At 54.9% G+C, this 13,885-nt stretch overlaps 2 protein-coding genes across 2 annotated transcripts; one reads left to right on the forward strand and one right to left on the reverse strand.

The window, feature by feature from the left end:
- Positions 1-4,083: 4,083 nt before the first annotated feature.
- ColSpa_08330 (uncharacterized protein) lies at positions 4,084-4,631 on the reverse strand (the record flags this gene model as incomplete). The annotated part of the gene is made up of 2 exons (XM_049274542.1): positions 4,084-4,247; positions 4,331-4,631. 2 exons carry the CDS (start codon positions 4,629-4,631, stop codon positions 4,084-4,086), a joined length of 465 nt encoding a protein of 154 aa, XP_049130499.1.
- Positions 4,632-12,293: 7,662 nt separating this feature from the next.
- Positions 12,294-13,885, forward strand: ColSpa_08331 (carboxylic acid transporter; the record flags this gene model as incomplete). Its single annotated transcript, XM_049274543.1, has 3 exons — positions 12,294-12,853; positions 12,905-13,061; positions 13,091-13,885. 3 exons carry the CDS (start codon positions 12,294-12,296, stop codon positions 13,883-13,885), a joined length of 1,512 nt encoding a protein of 503 aa, XP_049130500.1.

Below are 13,885 nucleotides of genomic sequence, written 5' to 3' on the forward strand. Positions count from 1 at the left end.
CTGCCAGGGGTGTTCCTGCGGAACAAGATGGGCGACGTCTATTACGACCATCCAGAGATCCCATAGGAATCTGGATGCATTGTCCCTTGATGACTTGGTGGCACCCAGTTGTTGGATGGCATCGGCCAATTCCGACGCACCTATGCCGATGTCTCTTGCGTTTTGGAGATGTTTTGACAAAGTGTCAAAGATTTCCTTTTGAGAATCCGTCGTATTTTATTCTTCAACGGTGCTGAGATTGACCTCGTCCGCCATCTTGGTGTCGGTCAGAGGATGAGAGATTTGGGAGGGGGGACGGTGCGGCGCTGGTGAGAACTTGAGTCGAAGAGCCGGTAAGAACTGAGGGATGTGGGTAACATTAAAATAGTTCGGTGCAGAATGGCTGTACCTGATTGTGAGTTTGGTTGAGAGATTGCGGCATTGTATTACCATTGGGGCAGTGTAGGATGCCATTGTGAGGCCGCCAAAAGATGTATCGGTTGGTTTCGATTTATTGCAGCGCTTATCGTTTCCAACTCATCTCGAGCATTAAGCGCCAGTGCCGGCAGGCCTTGGGCCGCCTTCAAGGATGCAGTTGGTCGCAGTTGGTCGCCGCCAGTATCCCTGTCTGTCATTTTGCAACAAACAAGTGATTCACAAGTGACCATCCTTCTATTCTGAGCAATATGTTAGGAATGACCTACTTTTGGGGAATTAATGTTGAAGACACATACCCGACGGTGGGTTATCGGTGCGAGCAATTACTGGGACAACAAGTCTTCATTCATAAGCCAAGGTAGCTATTTAGGTAGTCGCAAACGACTGTATTGTTCTTGGAGCCACGATGTCCGCTCGATGAAGAGCTTGTGTGGGAGAGGATATGGAAGACAACGAAATTTCGTTGCTTGCTACGCGATTCCTGTCAGTGAGTGGTATAAACAACCAGGTTTTGAGAGTCTAGCCTATGGGAAACATCAGTTAGAATGGTCCGGTTGATGATAGAGGGCACATATTCCTCACGTGCAAGGCTAGTTTTAATCCATATTCCCAGTCTCCTATGTTCTATCCGACTGGTAACACGATACTATACCTAAGGTATTTTCCCATAATTTTATTATGTGTCAGTGACATCTGATATGATTCGGCGTATCTTGGGTTCGTCCATATGGGGTTCCAACTATAAAATCAGAGAGATGTGTTAGCTCGGACTAAACTGCAAACCAGTAACTAAGAGCGCTTACACCACAGTCACAGAACATGAGACGCAAGTTTGCTGATTACTATCTCCAATTTGTTAACGTCGCATCCCTCTATTCGGAAAGGGTGGGATTGGACAAGCGAGAAAGCAGTCACAATTGGCCACTGCGCCTTACTTCGATTGTTTGCCAACAATGGATCTAAGATCCTCATGCAATGAGCGCGTTATCAGCAGTAATTTGACACGCAGCAAGGGAATCCTCGTTTGTATAGCGAAGCTGGAGGTTTGTTCTGGTTCGAGGGTTGCCATCTCAGAAGCGAACTTAGGACTGCAACTTGGACCTCTGTGAGTCGACACTGAGGCACTCGAAAGACTGAGCAATCAAGTCTTCTCTGTGTTATTTTCGGACACCCTATATTCTAATCAGTGGCATTGGTACGGCTTTCATCGAACACCAGTAAGTTACTGAAAGCTAGATTTTCAAGCCGTTGCAAAAGTCACAAAACCCAAATACTCATGTTTCTAGTACTATTATATGGAAGCTGGCACTCCAGTTCTCTCGGAGTCTCATTGCGCGGTCAACTACCTTTTCAACCCCGGTCACATCCATCGAAGCAAACGGAGCCACACTGTTAATTCCGCATTCGGCGTCACCACCACGCGGGCTTGGCCCTCCGCGATCTTATGGCCGTGCCCGAAATCCACCAATTACCGAAACATGCAGAACCACCGCTTACCACCCGCTCATTAAAAACCTGGGGGATGCCCACGGTAATGCCATGCCGCATCAGTCCAGGGTCACTTGGTGATAGGGTGTCATCGCACTGTCCACGGGGTCACGACTTCATATATGGCAAGCAAGTTCACTCGTCGACTCCGCAACGACACTCTGGACAAGACGGCACAGGACCGCTAGCCAAGGAGCATAGCCATGACTTAATATCTGGTGAGGAGAGCGATGCCACGCAATATTGTCATGCCGTTGTTGTATTGGATATGGTGACCGCATTTCAATCGGTTGATTGCCGAACAACAAATTGCAACAAATGACAACCCAGAGCCGAGATCCGATGGATGCGTCTATATATCTGACGAGCCATACCTGGTTATCCCGCGGCTTTCCTCAATGTGTTGTCTTCTCATACTCACGCCGCCTGTCCCGTCTTCTACTAAGCTTTGATCGTCATGAAGACCGCCGTCCTATCCCTGCTGGCGATCGCCGCCAACCAGGTTTCCGCGCATGCAACCTTTCAGCAACTCTGGATTGACGGGGTGGATGTAACCACAACACAATCACGCCTAGTTGAAAGTGCAGACCGTGCTGACGTACTATAGTTCGGCGGGCAATGCGCTCGCCTCCCGCTCTCCAACTCGCCCGTCCAAGACGTCACCTCCAACAACGTTCGATGCAACGCAAACAGCGGCCCCGTGGCCCGCAAGTGCGCCGTCAAAGCCGGGTCCACCGTCGTGGTTGAGATGCACCAGGTACGTCCCGTAATCCGATCCTTGAACTTGGAAAGCAAAGTGTCTCCAGCAACAGCGACTAACCGCATCCTCCCGCCCAGCAAGCGAACGACCGCTCCTGCGCCGTAGAGGCCATCGGCGGCGCCCACTACGGCCCCGTCCTCGCCTACCTCACCAAGGTGACCGACTCGTCCACCGCGGACGGGTCCACGGGCTGGTTCAAGATCTACCAGGACGGCTGGTCCGCCAAGGCCGGCAGCGTCAACGGCGACGGCGACAACTGGGGCTCCAAGGACATGAACACGTGCTGCGGCAAAGTCCAGGTCAAGATCCCCGCCGACATCCCTGCGGGCGACTACCTGCTCCGGGCCGAGTCCGTCGCGCTGCACGCCGCTGGTTCGAGCGGCGGCGCGCAGCTGTACATGACGTGCTTCCAGCTCACGATCACCGGCGGCGGCAGCGCTTCCCCGGGCACGGTGCTGTTCCCGGGGGCGTACAAGGCTTCCGACCCGGGTCTGCTCATTGACATCCACAGGTGAGATGGAACCGAATTCTGTTCATGGTGCGGACGTGTGCTGATGGGGCGTTGTTGACAGGTCTTTGGCGACGTACGTGGTCCCAGGCCCGACTGTCTATGCCGGCGGCTCCACCAAGAGCGCGGGGTCCGGATGTGTGGGTTGTGAGGCGACCTGCACCGCCGGCTCCGGGCCGACCGGCACGGCCTCGAGCGTCCCGCAGGCCACCGTCACCGGCGGCCTTCCTGGCTGCGCCGTAGCCAAGTTTGCGCAGTGCGGCGGAGAGGGCTACACCGGCTGCACTACCTGTGCCGTGAGTGATCTTTGAACGTCCTGCTAATTTACGTTGATCATGATGCTGACAAACGCAAAGTCGGGCTCGACATGCCAAGCCGTCTCCCCTCCATACTATTACCAGTGCGCTTGAGAAAGCCTGCGGGTTTGAATGAGAGGTCATTAGTTGTCATTCGCGCGAAGTTTGATCTGGCTAACGTATCGTTCTGGGAGCATTGCTCTTGGACGGGGATGTTTCGACAGTTAGAAGATTGTGTGCTGGAACAAATGGTTATGCCGAACCCTAAGTGTACCAACGAGATTGAAAGTCCACGCAAATTCAGGCACGTCAACAAGAAATATGAAAGGTCGAGGGTTTCATCCATATAGTTCTAGATGAAAAGTATCCAGTGCATCACTAGGCTCAATCACAACGTGAACGCGATGATAACATGGTGGTTTCCTCGCACTGACTTGTGTAAGCGAAACTGGCCACCACGAGGGATGAAACTGTAATCATGCATTCTATTGATACACTCTAGGCTGTGTTGTCGGCTGTCAGCCATCTCTGGACCTCAGTTCATTCCCCATTAGTCAATCTGGATGCCGCCCCGGCTTCTCACGAAACGGTCACTCTTATGTTCGTACCTGCGGCTACGATTCGAGGCAGTGCGCCGTCCTGAGATCAGAGTGGCATTTCGCATTGACGTTGACAGGGGACGAGGCGATCTGGATGATCTGGGCGTGCTGGGGAGTTGCAGGTCTCTCTGTATTCTCGCAATGGCTGGACCAGGTCGTGACGTCCCGGTGGATCTGGCCTTGTTAGATGCCTGCTCTTCCCTCCATGTCCGGACGCGATCAGAATGGCTGGACCTTGGTCGCCTTTGCTCTTCTCCCACACAATCCTCTAGCAAGTCCATCGTGTTAAGCCAGTCCCTAGCATCGCGCGCCTCTTTCTCCACCAACGAAGCCCTTATTAGCATCGGCCGGCGACGTGTAGAAATCTCCAGTGCGTCGACGCAGTCTCCCAGTGACTTCTTCTCTGCCAGTATCACGCCAATGCCAGACATGAGCACCACCATCGAGAACTGATCCCCCAAGTCTCCGTACGCCGCCGAATTTACGAACTCGAATCTGGTGCCCAAGTCCAGCCTCGAACCCCGCGATACCAAGGCGACCAGCTCGTCGCGCTCGTCGGCCATCTTTCTCACTTCGTCTGGCGTCCGCTTCCTCCACAGCATCCACCCCCCGTTCCCCTCAGCCTTCGTATCCTGATCCCCCGACTATGTCGCCACTCAAAGTCAACGTCAACCAGCCCTTCACGGCGCGGGAGCCGCATAGTGAACACCCACTGGACGGCTGAGGCTCTTCGCCAGATTAGTTGGCTGAGTAGGCCCCAAATGCCTTCACTCGGCATTTGTTGTTCCAAAATAACTTTGACCGGCCCCTCATTTCCTGTTGACTCGAAAAGGACAACTTCCATCGTCTTCATCGTCTTCCAACCAGTCCGCACCACCGTGCGATGCGTGAGATTTGCTATTTTCGGATGCAAGTCAAAGGGGCCCGCGTGCAGATTGATGCCGACGTGATTTTCGGAGGGCTCATCATCGTTGCTGAGGCAAAATAGTGGGTTATCTGCGGTCTCGGCGATTCCGGAGTTGAAGATGTTGAATTTCATAGGGATTTGTCGGTCTGACCAACGGCGGCCCTGGTCGTCCTTCATCGCGAAAGATGTACGATATGTCAGCAATGAGAACTGTAGGGTAAGTTTTGGAAAGAGAGCTTCCTTCAATAGTGTGACTTATAGCCAACTTGAAGAATGCACCGCCCAACGTCGTCATCTGCGGCGATGGTTGCCCGAAGAGAAATTCTGACGAACCCAGAATGGTCGCAAAGATGTTTCTTGCGAAGTAACGACAGTCGGCGCTGCTAACTAAGGCGCAGGGGAAATGTAAGTAAACGGAGACTGCCTGTTGGTTCTTTAGAGAAGTCACGACATAAGACCATGGTACATGAAAATGTAAGGCAGCAGGTTCGACCAGTTCAGCCGGCCGTGCCCAGACGCCGTGCCGACCCGGAAGGATCCACATTTCCCGCCGACAGCGCTGTCCAGCCTCGGCCCAAGGACGCCGTTTGACTCAACGTGTTGTGGTTAAACGTAGGTAGGCAGTAATCAAATTAGCGAAAGGCTGAAATAGAAAAAAAATGGGGAAAAATCGGGGTACAAGCGCCCGCATCCGATCGTTGCCACCCTTGACCCGCCGCCTTATCTAAATCGTCAGCGCCCAATTTGTAGCTTAAAGCATTGCCAAACTTCAGAGGCCCTCATCAAAGCCACTGCCCTGCGTGCCATAGTGTACTGCGGCATTACGATAGAGCCCCTGAAATATACAAGTAGCACGCGCGTCCCTTTTGTAGTCTTATGGCTACCTGACAAAGGACTGCTCTTCACCTTTGTAAGTCATTCCGAACTATTCAGTCAATATGTAAATAGTGGCAATTAGTCTTTCGCACTCGATTAGATTTGTTCTTGACTTATATCATTCCATAACCTTTAGTCATTTCAAGCCATCCTCTTGCGGAATGGATTTCCAAAGAACCATGAGATTGTCTCAACTTCTGATGATCGAAATTTTGGAAGTAGCACAGTGAAAACACCAGACAACACAGTAAACGGAGGCGAATGTTCTTAGATCAGAAAGTGGACAGACAACTTTCGAGACTCGTCCTGCTAGCCTCACACGCTCCAAGTAGATGTTCGATTGCATGCTGGCATAGCAGCGTACCACAATAGCAGGCGATTTCTAACTCCATGGCTACAGTCTTCTCAGTCTTTGATGCGGTCGTCCATCATTCCCGAGAGACAGTACATATAAGGCACATCCCTTCTGACAGCCGGGACATTACCTCTGAAGAACACTTGGTTGAACAAGGAGAGTGACGATGGAAAGAATGTAGTCTGGGCGCTCTTGAATGGCGGTTGTTCCCGACAGACACTCGGTGGCTATGGCTTATCAACATCGTAAGATGCCAAGACGATACTTGCAAAAGCCAAGCCTTAGTCAGATTTCCTCCGTTCTGCTTTCTCTCCGCGCTTGCCAAAAGGAAAGAAAGTCGGGGCGACATCCAATTGAGTGTTTAGTGAGGTGCGTTCCTTGTCGACTGGCTTGGAATTACTTGATGATGAGAAGGCAATCCCCGCAGATCCCAGATCTACAAGAAGACTAGCAGGATTGAGAGTATCGCTTAGTAAAGAAGCCCGTCGATCATCATGATGTTCCATGGGGTACAGCCCATTACAGGTAGCCGGTGTTTGTTGGGACGGAGGACGTAGCCTATCCGAAGCCGCCACCGAAGGAGTGGAAGTCTTGCTTAGGTTGGGGGCCACGAGGATATTCCGGGATAATTGACAAGCTCCGGACACAAGACCGCCCGACCGGCAGGCGTTCGGTAGGCGTGCTACTCAAAGTGTGTGGTACGGGTGGGTGTGATCGGGGACGAGTCGGCCGAAGCTAGATGAACAAGCTCAAAGATCGCGTTGACGGTGCGTAAGCCAAGTTCGTTCATCCCTAGTTTCTCCTTCTTCTGGGGAGTCGCGATTCATGATTCGGCGCATAGTAGCGTTTGAGCTATTATTGTGGCCGTCTTGACATGTCTGATGCCAAGTAAGAGGCAGCCGCCACGCTGGCGACATCGAGCGAAGGATAGGCTAAGAAAGCAGAAAAACGGGCTTGGGGGCTTGGCATTTCTTGTACTCGAGCTTCAGTTGCTTGAACCACCTGTCCCAAAGACCGCTGATTTGAGGCGAATGCCTGCGCTGCTTTGGGAATCATAGCTGTTGCCATCTCATCTCAGTAACTGCATGCGCTACTTGTGCGATGGACCCTAGGATCCTCCGCAACGCGCAGAGTGGGAACGTTTTTGTCGCATGCTATTCCCAGCGTCGCAAACAGCACGGACGGCGTCTCACAGGCCAGGCGTTCTCTAACGTGAACGTGACTTAAACGGGTGGGTGGAAACTTCATCAGGTGGTGTCTAGCAACGACGTCGCGGCAACATTGCCATACTGGTAAACTAGTGAAACAAAATTCCAAAAATACGTGCACATGGGCGTCGTGAGTTCTAGGCTTCTTTCTAGAAGCTCTGGCCGGAATAGACTCGAATTGGTCTGGGATTAAGACAGCGGCTGGGGGTCGTGGGAGGCTCGAGACCCGAGGGGCGATGCACTAGTCTGGTGGTTGGTGATATGGCTCGATTGGTCGGGAGATACAGTCCTTCTCGCTCCCAGATGCAAGTCAGAGGCCGTCGGTCAGCGAGTTGCCTTCGATGGCACGTGGACAACGTCGCAACAGGTCTTGCGGCTCACCGCCGTTTAGGATCAACGAAACAAATCCAGTGACTTGCGCAGCAAAGATCTGAACGCCCTCGGGACATGTTTCCCAGGTGGTGATACGGCGGGTGGATACTGTGCTGCAAGAACAACTCCCAGGGTAACAGTCCGCGGCATTATGCCGGAGTCGATGGGGGAGAGGCTGGAAGGGGATTTCAAAACACTGATGGATGCGCTTGTACTATGTAGATGTTTTGCCTTGTTGCGGTAAGGATCAGGATACGCGCCGGTGCCTGGTAAGCCGAGTGGTGGGTGGGTGGTGACGGGAGTGGAGCGATGCGACAGTGCAGACAGACAGACAGACAGACAGACAGACAGACGCATATCCAGCCAGATGGTGAGCACGCGAAAAGGGCCCGGTTTGGCGAGGATGATGGACCCGTTCTTCTCCGCAGAGGCAGATTCGGGGGGTTTGGGGTCCAAGTGGAGGGTTTGTTGGAGAGGCGGGGTGAGCTGGGGACGGGGAAAGCAGGATTCGGTCTTCGATTCGTAATCACGGATGCTTGGCATCTCCTATGGTACGACGGGCGTCCAGGGGCAAGTCGAGGCGAGAGACAGCGGCACGGCGGGCGGCTGGCTGAGGCGAGTAGATAGTGGTGCTCTGGCAAGTCAACAAGTGCCGCGGCTGGTCGCATCTGCATCTCGACGCTGGCCGGGCATTACTCTGTGCTGTACACTAGTTTGAATCCGACAACAAGGGTCCGAATTGCTCGGACTGGCCTGGTCACCGGCGGGTAGCAAGTCAGCTACGAAGGCATGTTTTGGGTACATGGCTAGTTTCTTGGCAAACGCTACGATGTTGCGGGCGCGTCGTGGACGGTCTGGCCTGCGATACCCAGCGCAGCAACAAGGAACACTAGACCGAAGCAAGTTGATCGGGCATGACTCAAAATGAGGTTGAAGAACGGACGCAGGCAGATGACTCTTTTGAGTGAGCTAGACTGGAGACCGGAGCTTGGAGACTGCAGATTGCAGACTGCAGACTGGAGACTGAAGACTGGAGCCCGGGGTAAGGAAACGGGATAGTGGGGAGAATCGAAGAACGTGGGCGTCCAACATGCAGCAAGACGATGAGTGAGGGCGCGTGGATGACGGTTGCCTTTGGTCAAGGAGGGTCACTAGAGGACGGGGGTGAAGGCGCCAGCGGGAGAAAAATAGTCGGAAGATGGCCGAAGCCTCAAGGGAAAAAGAGTGGGGACCTGATGCTACCGGTGCTGCGCCCGACAGAGGGAGACCCCGGCAGGACCCGGTCGTGCCCGGACGTGGCTGCCAAAGTACGGGTCGTTTTTCTTTTCCGGCAGGGAAGCAGCCAATGTGTCGTCGACCAGTGCCAGTGGGGGTGGGACGGGTTCCGATGAAATTGCCCAACAGCAGAGTTTACCGTTCCCAAGGTTCTTGGATCGTTTTGTTGACGGGGCCAATTTGTGGCCCCAACCCGAACTAGACAGAGGAACTTCTGGGGGGAGGTGAGCGCGAAATATCCGTGGGGATGGATGGGCTGGGGAGACCAGGCTCGACAGTCTGGAGGGAAATGGACCATTGACTATGGACGGACGGCGGGATCAGTGCGCGAGTTTCCAACTCATAGTCCCTCCATGGAAGAACCGTCCGTCTCATTGGCCAAGAGGTGCTGTAGATGAGAGACGTTTTTTTCGCCATGGCACGCATCTGCTTAGCAGAGTCCACGGGTACGAGCGGTGCTAGCTGTTAGCACCACACTACCTATCACGCCCGTTAAGCTTAATTCCCCAGCATTGAGTATCCCCGTATCTCCTTCATCTTGTATGGTGGGACACGCGCGCTTTAGTGCCAATGGCCGCGAGCAGACGTTACCCCGTATTGCGGATCGGCTATCTGGGCGCGGCGGGGTTGAATCTGTCGCGGCTGTCAGGCTTGTCAAGGGCGGTTCGTTTGATCTCTCGTCCCGGCTGATTGGAAGGCGCGAAACCACGTCGGGTTCCCCTCCTCAGGTTCTTGACCTCACTTCATCGGTCGTCGTCGTCGTCAACGTCGTCAGTTTGCCAGCAATGCGGCGACTTCTTTCTCGCAGCGCCGAGCGACTTGGCGTAACGGGATGGCTTGCCGAGACGGACACAAGCACTTTCTTGGCAGAGTCATCGGCCGTTGCATCTTGGCCTACGTCTGGTGGGCGAGCCCGACCCCTGCCCGCACCTGGTACTTTACGCTGGTCCACGAAGTCTTGGCGGCGTTGGCGCTGTCGGCGTGTTGCTTCTGCCCTCCCTCCCTCCCCCCCCCCTCTCCTCGCACTTTTGCTGATGCCTGGCTGTCTTCTTGACTGCTCGCGTAGTGCACCAAGGCGGTAGCAACGCAAGGCCACATTGAAAGATGTGCACTGCAGGTGCAAGTCCTGCTGTGCCATTTGCGGCGTGGTGATTCGTACATAGAGATGATTGGCCTTGGCCTCGGCCTCGCGAGGCAGCATCGATAGAGGAGGGCGAGGGGAGGAGCGAAACGGGCCAAGATGGATGGATAGTCACGGGACACGAGGGATTTGGAAGGGACGACGGGGTCCAGGTCCAGCGCCTCCTGCCTTCCTTATCTCGCTTTCTGTCGGATTCCTTCCATTCCTCGCCAACGCTGGAAGCACCGCGTCGGCGTGGAAGGCAGGCGTAATCATGGCCGACCGGGTGGGGTACCTATGTTCCTTCCTTGGGTTTCCCCTCCATTATTCCTTCCCAAGAGCTTCGACGAGATTGCTGTGTACGACTTGGCCAAATTAGATACGTACCTGCTATAGTCAGTCGTTGGTTTGGTTTTATCTCTCATTTTCTCCGTTCCTCGTCTCCCCTCCTCCCCTACTTTTTCTGCCCCAGTTCATGGGTCATGAAGCCACTCCATTGAAGGATTCGTCGTGATGCAACACCACTCCCCTCCTCCCCCCACAGACCACACACGCGCTGTCCCCAAAACAGACAGCCAAGACCTCCTAGACGTGTGAGGCGCAAACTTTTTCTGGTGTTGACCCTCAATTCCTCTCTTCACTTGTTTCTTTCGGGTCCTTTCTTGTTGGTTCTGCTGCTCCTGCCTCACCAACTTGTCAAACCCCCCGTTGCTATTCCTAGCGTTCCACTCTGCTTGCTCTTGGCTGCCATCTCAGTCTGTTTCTTACACTGCTCCGACCGCAACAACTGCCGCGACGGCCTGGGTCAACGTCGAATCGCAGGCAGAGGTCGCCGTTTCGTCGAGGGAGGCGAACATGGTGTTCCGTTTCGCCGCTTCCTATTCTGGTCTCCGACAGACACACTCGACAGACGAAGGACAGGCGCATGTGCCATGTTGTGCAACCAAAACAAGCCCCATCATCATGATTCTCACTCCCGCCAACGCGACATGAGCTTTATTCTTGGTTCAGGAGGGTGTTGGGCCGGCGACTCCAAGTGGATTCATACACCTGCTTTGCATCCCGCCTCGGCTCTCATCGCATCTCACCTTGCCGCACTTGGACTTGCTGGGACGGACACCTCATCTATGTATGGTCCATCATTACAAACACAAACCAACTTGTACCCTCCAGCGTCCAGTCCGGTCCTCGTCACACAAGTCCCTGCCGCCGGTGGCTGCCATGCCCCATGCTCGTTGACCCCGTTCAACATGGGTCGATCCATCATGTGCCGGAGTGAAGGCCGTCTCCCACACACACGCGGATTACCGTGCTGCTCCTGAGAACCTAGCTAGCTCGGCTGGGGAGGCTATTGTATGCAATGTTCCAACGTGGACCACGCCCTCGTAACCATCATGACCCCTAGCTGTTCCTAGCTCAAACTCCCAACCATGGACCAGAAACCCCAGCCTCGCCTCCCCCTTGTCTGCAGCCGCCTCTTCTCCTTCGTTCCCCCTTCGTGCCTGGTACTCTTGTCCGACTAGTCGCTCCGCTAGAAAGCTCTAGCTCCATGACTCCCCTCATCTTCCAGTATACACCCTACACTTCTCCTCACCGTTCTCCTCCTCCCCCGACCCCGACCCCGCATCGTCAACTCCGTCCTCCCCACGCATCCATCAGTGACACCCTTGCCACTATTGGTCGGCCTGCCTGCACTACTCACCACGCTTCACTGCAGTGTTCCATCATGGGCGATGATCGCTTTCGAGTCGCGGGCGAGCTGGTGCCATCCCGGTCTCTCTGGCCCTCGACACCGTTACTCTTTGTTTCCATATCCTCTCCTCCTTCGAAACCATCCTATCCACTACCCCCTTGCCTGGTGAACTCTTGGCACCGAGACATTGGACTGGCTGGTGATTCGTCAACGGGGAGGGCCATCAAGGCTACTCTCAACTATATGAGGAACCTGGTGTCCCCCTCACCTCGTCTCGTTTTGCCGGAATCTGTCAGTCGTGCCTCATCCATCTGCTCCATCTCCTCAAAGCATATATCTCCCTTCATTGCCCTCATCCACCCTCCTGACAGTATTCAAGGAACCTGTCTAGAGTCGGGACCCATACACAAACGTCCAGCATGTCGACGTCGACCGCTCAGCCCGCCGACCCCATTGCCAAGGGCGTCCTGGCCACGGCGAAGCAGTCCTTGAAGGACCTCTTCATCTGGAAGCAGCGTACTGTCGTTGTAAGCCCGACGGGCGAGACGCACACAGAATGGCAGGACCCCGACCCCATCAAGAACCCCATCAGCTTGATGGCCCAGCTAAGTCCTCGCGACTGGCTTTTCTTCATCTGCGGTTTCTGCGCCTGGACAGCGGATGCCTTTGACTTCCACGCCCTCTCCATTCAGACCACCAAGCTGGCCAAGTACTACGACCGATCAAAGACCGACATCTCCACAGCCATCACCCTGACCCTCCTACTCCGTTCCATCGGCGCTGCCTTCTTCGGTCTGGCCGGTGACAAGTATGGTCGTAAGTGGCCCATGGTTCTCAACATGATCATCCTCGGTCTCCTTCAGATCGCCACCATCTACAGTAGCACCTTCCAGCAGTTCTTGGCTGTGCGCAGCTTGTTCGGTCTCTTCATGGGAGGTGTCTACGGAAACGCCATCGCCATGGCCCTTGAGCACTGCCCGTATGTAATCTGTATCCTCTGACCTCTGAACGCCCGCTAACATCTGCTCAGCTCCAACGCTCGTGGCCTCATGTCTGGTATCCTCCAACAGGGATACTCCTTCGGCTACGTCCTCGCTGCTTGCGCCAACCTTGGCGTCGGTGGTGGTACCGATACCTGGAAGACGGTCTTCTGGATTGCCGCCGGCATCTCCATCGCCGTCGGTCTCGTCCGTATCGTCTTCCCGAATCCCAACAGTTCCTCGAGGCCAAGGCCCACGGCAAGAAGACTGCTTCGCCTGGCGCCTTCTGGAGAGAGACCAAGAAGATGCTTGCCCAGGAGTGGAAGATGTGTGTCTACTGCATCATCCTCATGACCTGGTTCAACTACTACTCCCACACCTCGCAAGATTCGTACACAACCTTCATGATCGCCCAGAAGGAGATGGACAATGCCGGTGCGTCCCGCGCCTCTATCCTGATGAAGGCCGGCGCCTGCGTTGGCGGCACCATCATTGGGTACCTATCCCAGTTCTTCGGCCGTCGCCGCGCCATCATCGCCTCGGCTCTCATGTCCGCCTGCCTCATCCCCGCCTGGATCCTACCCCAGGGCGAGCGCGCCCTGAGCGCCAGCGGCTTCTTCATGCAGTTCTTCGTCCAGGGTGCGTGGGGTGTCATTCCTATCCACCTGAACGAGCTGTCGCCCCCTGCCTTCCGCTCCTCGTTCCCCGGTATCACCTACCAGCTGGGTAACATGATCTCCTCCCCGTCTGCCCAGATTGTCAACGCCATCGCCGAGAAGACGTTTGTCAGAGCCCCTTCGGGCCACAGCGTCGAGGCGTACGGCCCCGTCATGGGTATTGCGACGGCCATCATCGCCATGGGCATCGTCGTCACCACCATGTTCGGACCCGAGCGCCGCGGCCGCAGCTTCGAGCACGCCGTCGCCGGTGTCCAGGGTGAGGTCGCCGAGACCAAGGAGATTGACGACCACGACGAGGAGAAGGGCAGCATCAGGGCTGCCACCGTCGAGGATGTCACACGCAAGGAGTAG

This window comes from Colletotrichum spaethianum (assembly GCF_022836535.1).
Source record: "Colletotrichum spaethianum MAFF 239500 DNA, contig22, whole genome shotgun sequence".
NCBI classification, from domain to species: domain Eukaryota; kingdom Fungi; phylum Ascomycota; class Sordariomycetes; order Glomerellales; family Glomerellaceae; genus Colletotrichum; species Colletotrichum spaethianum.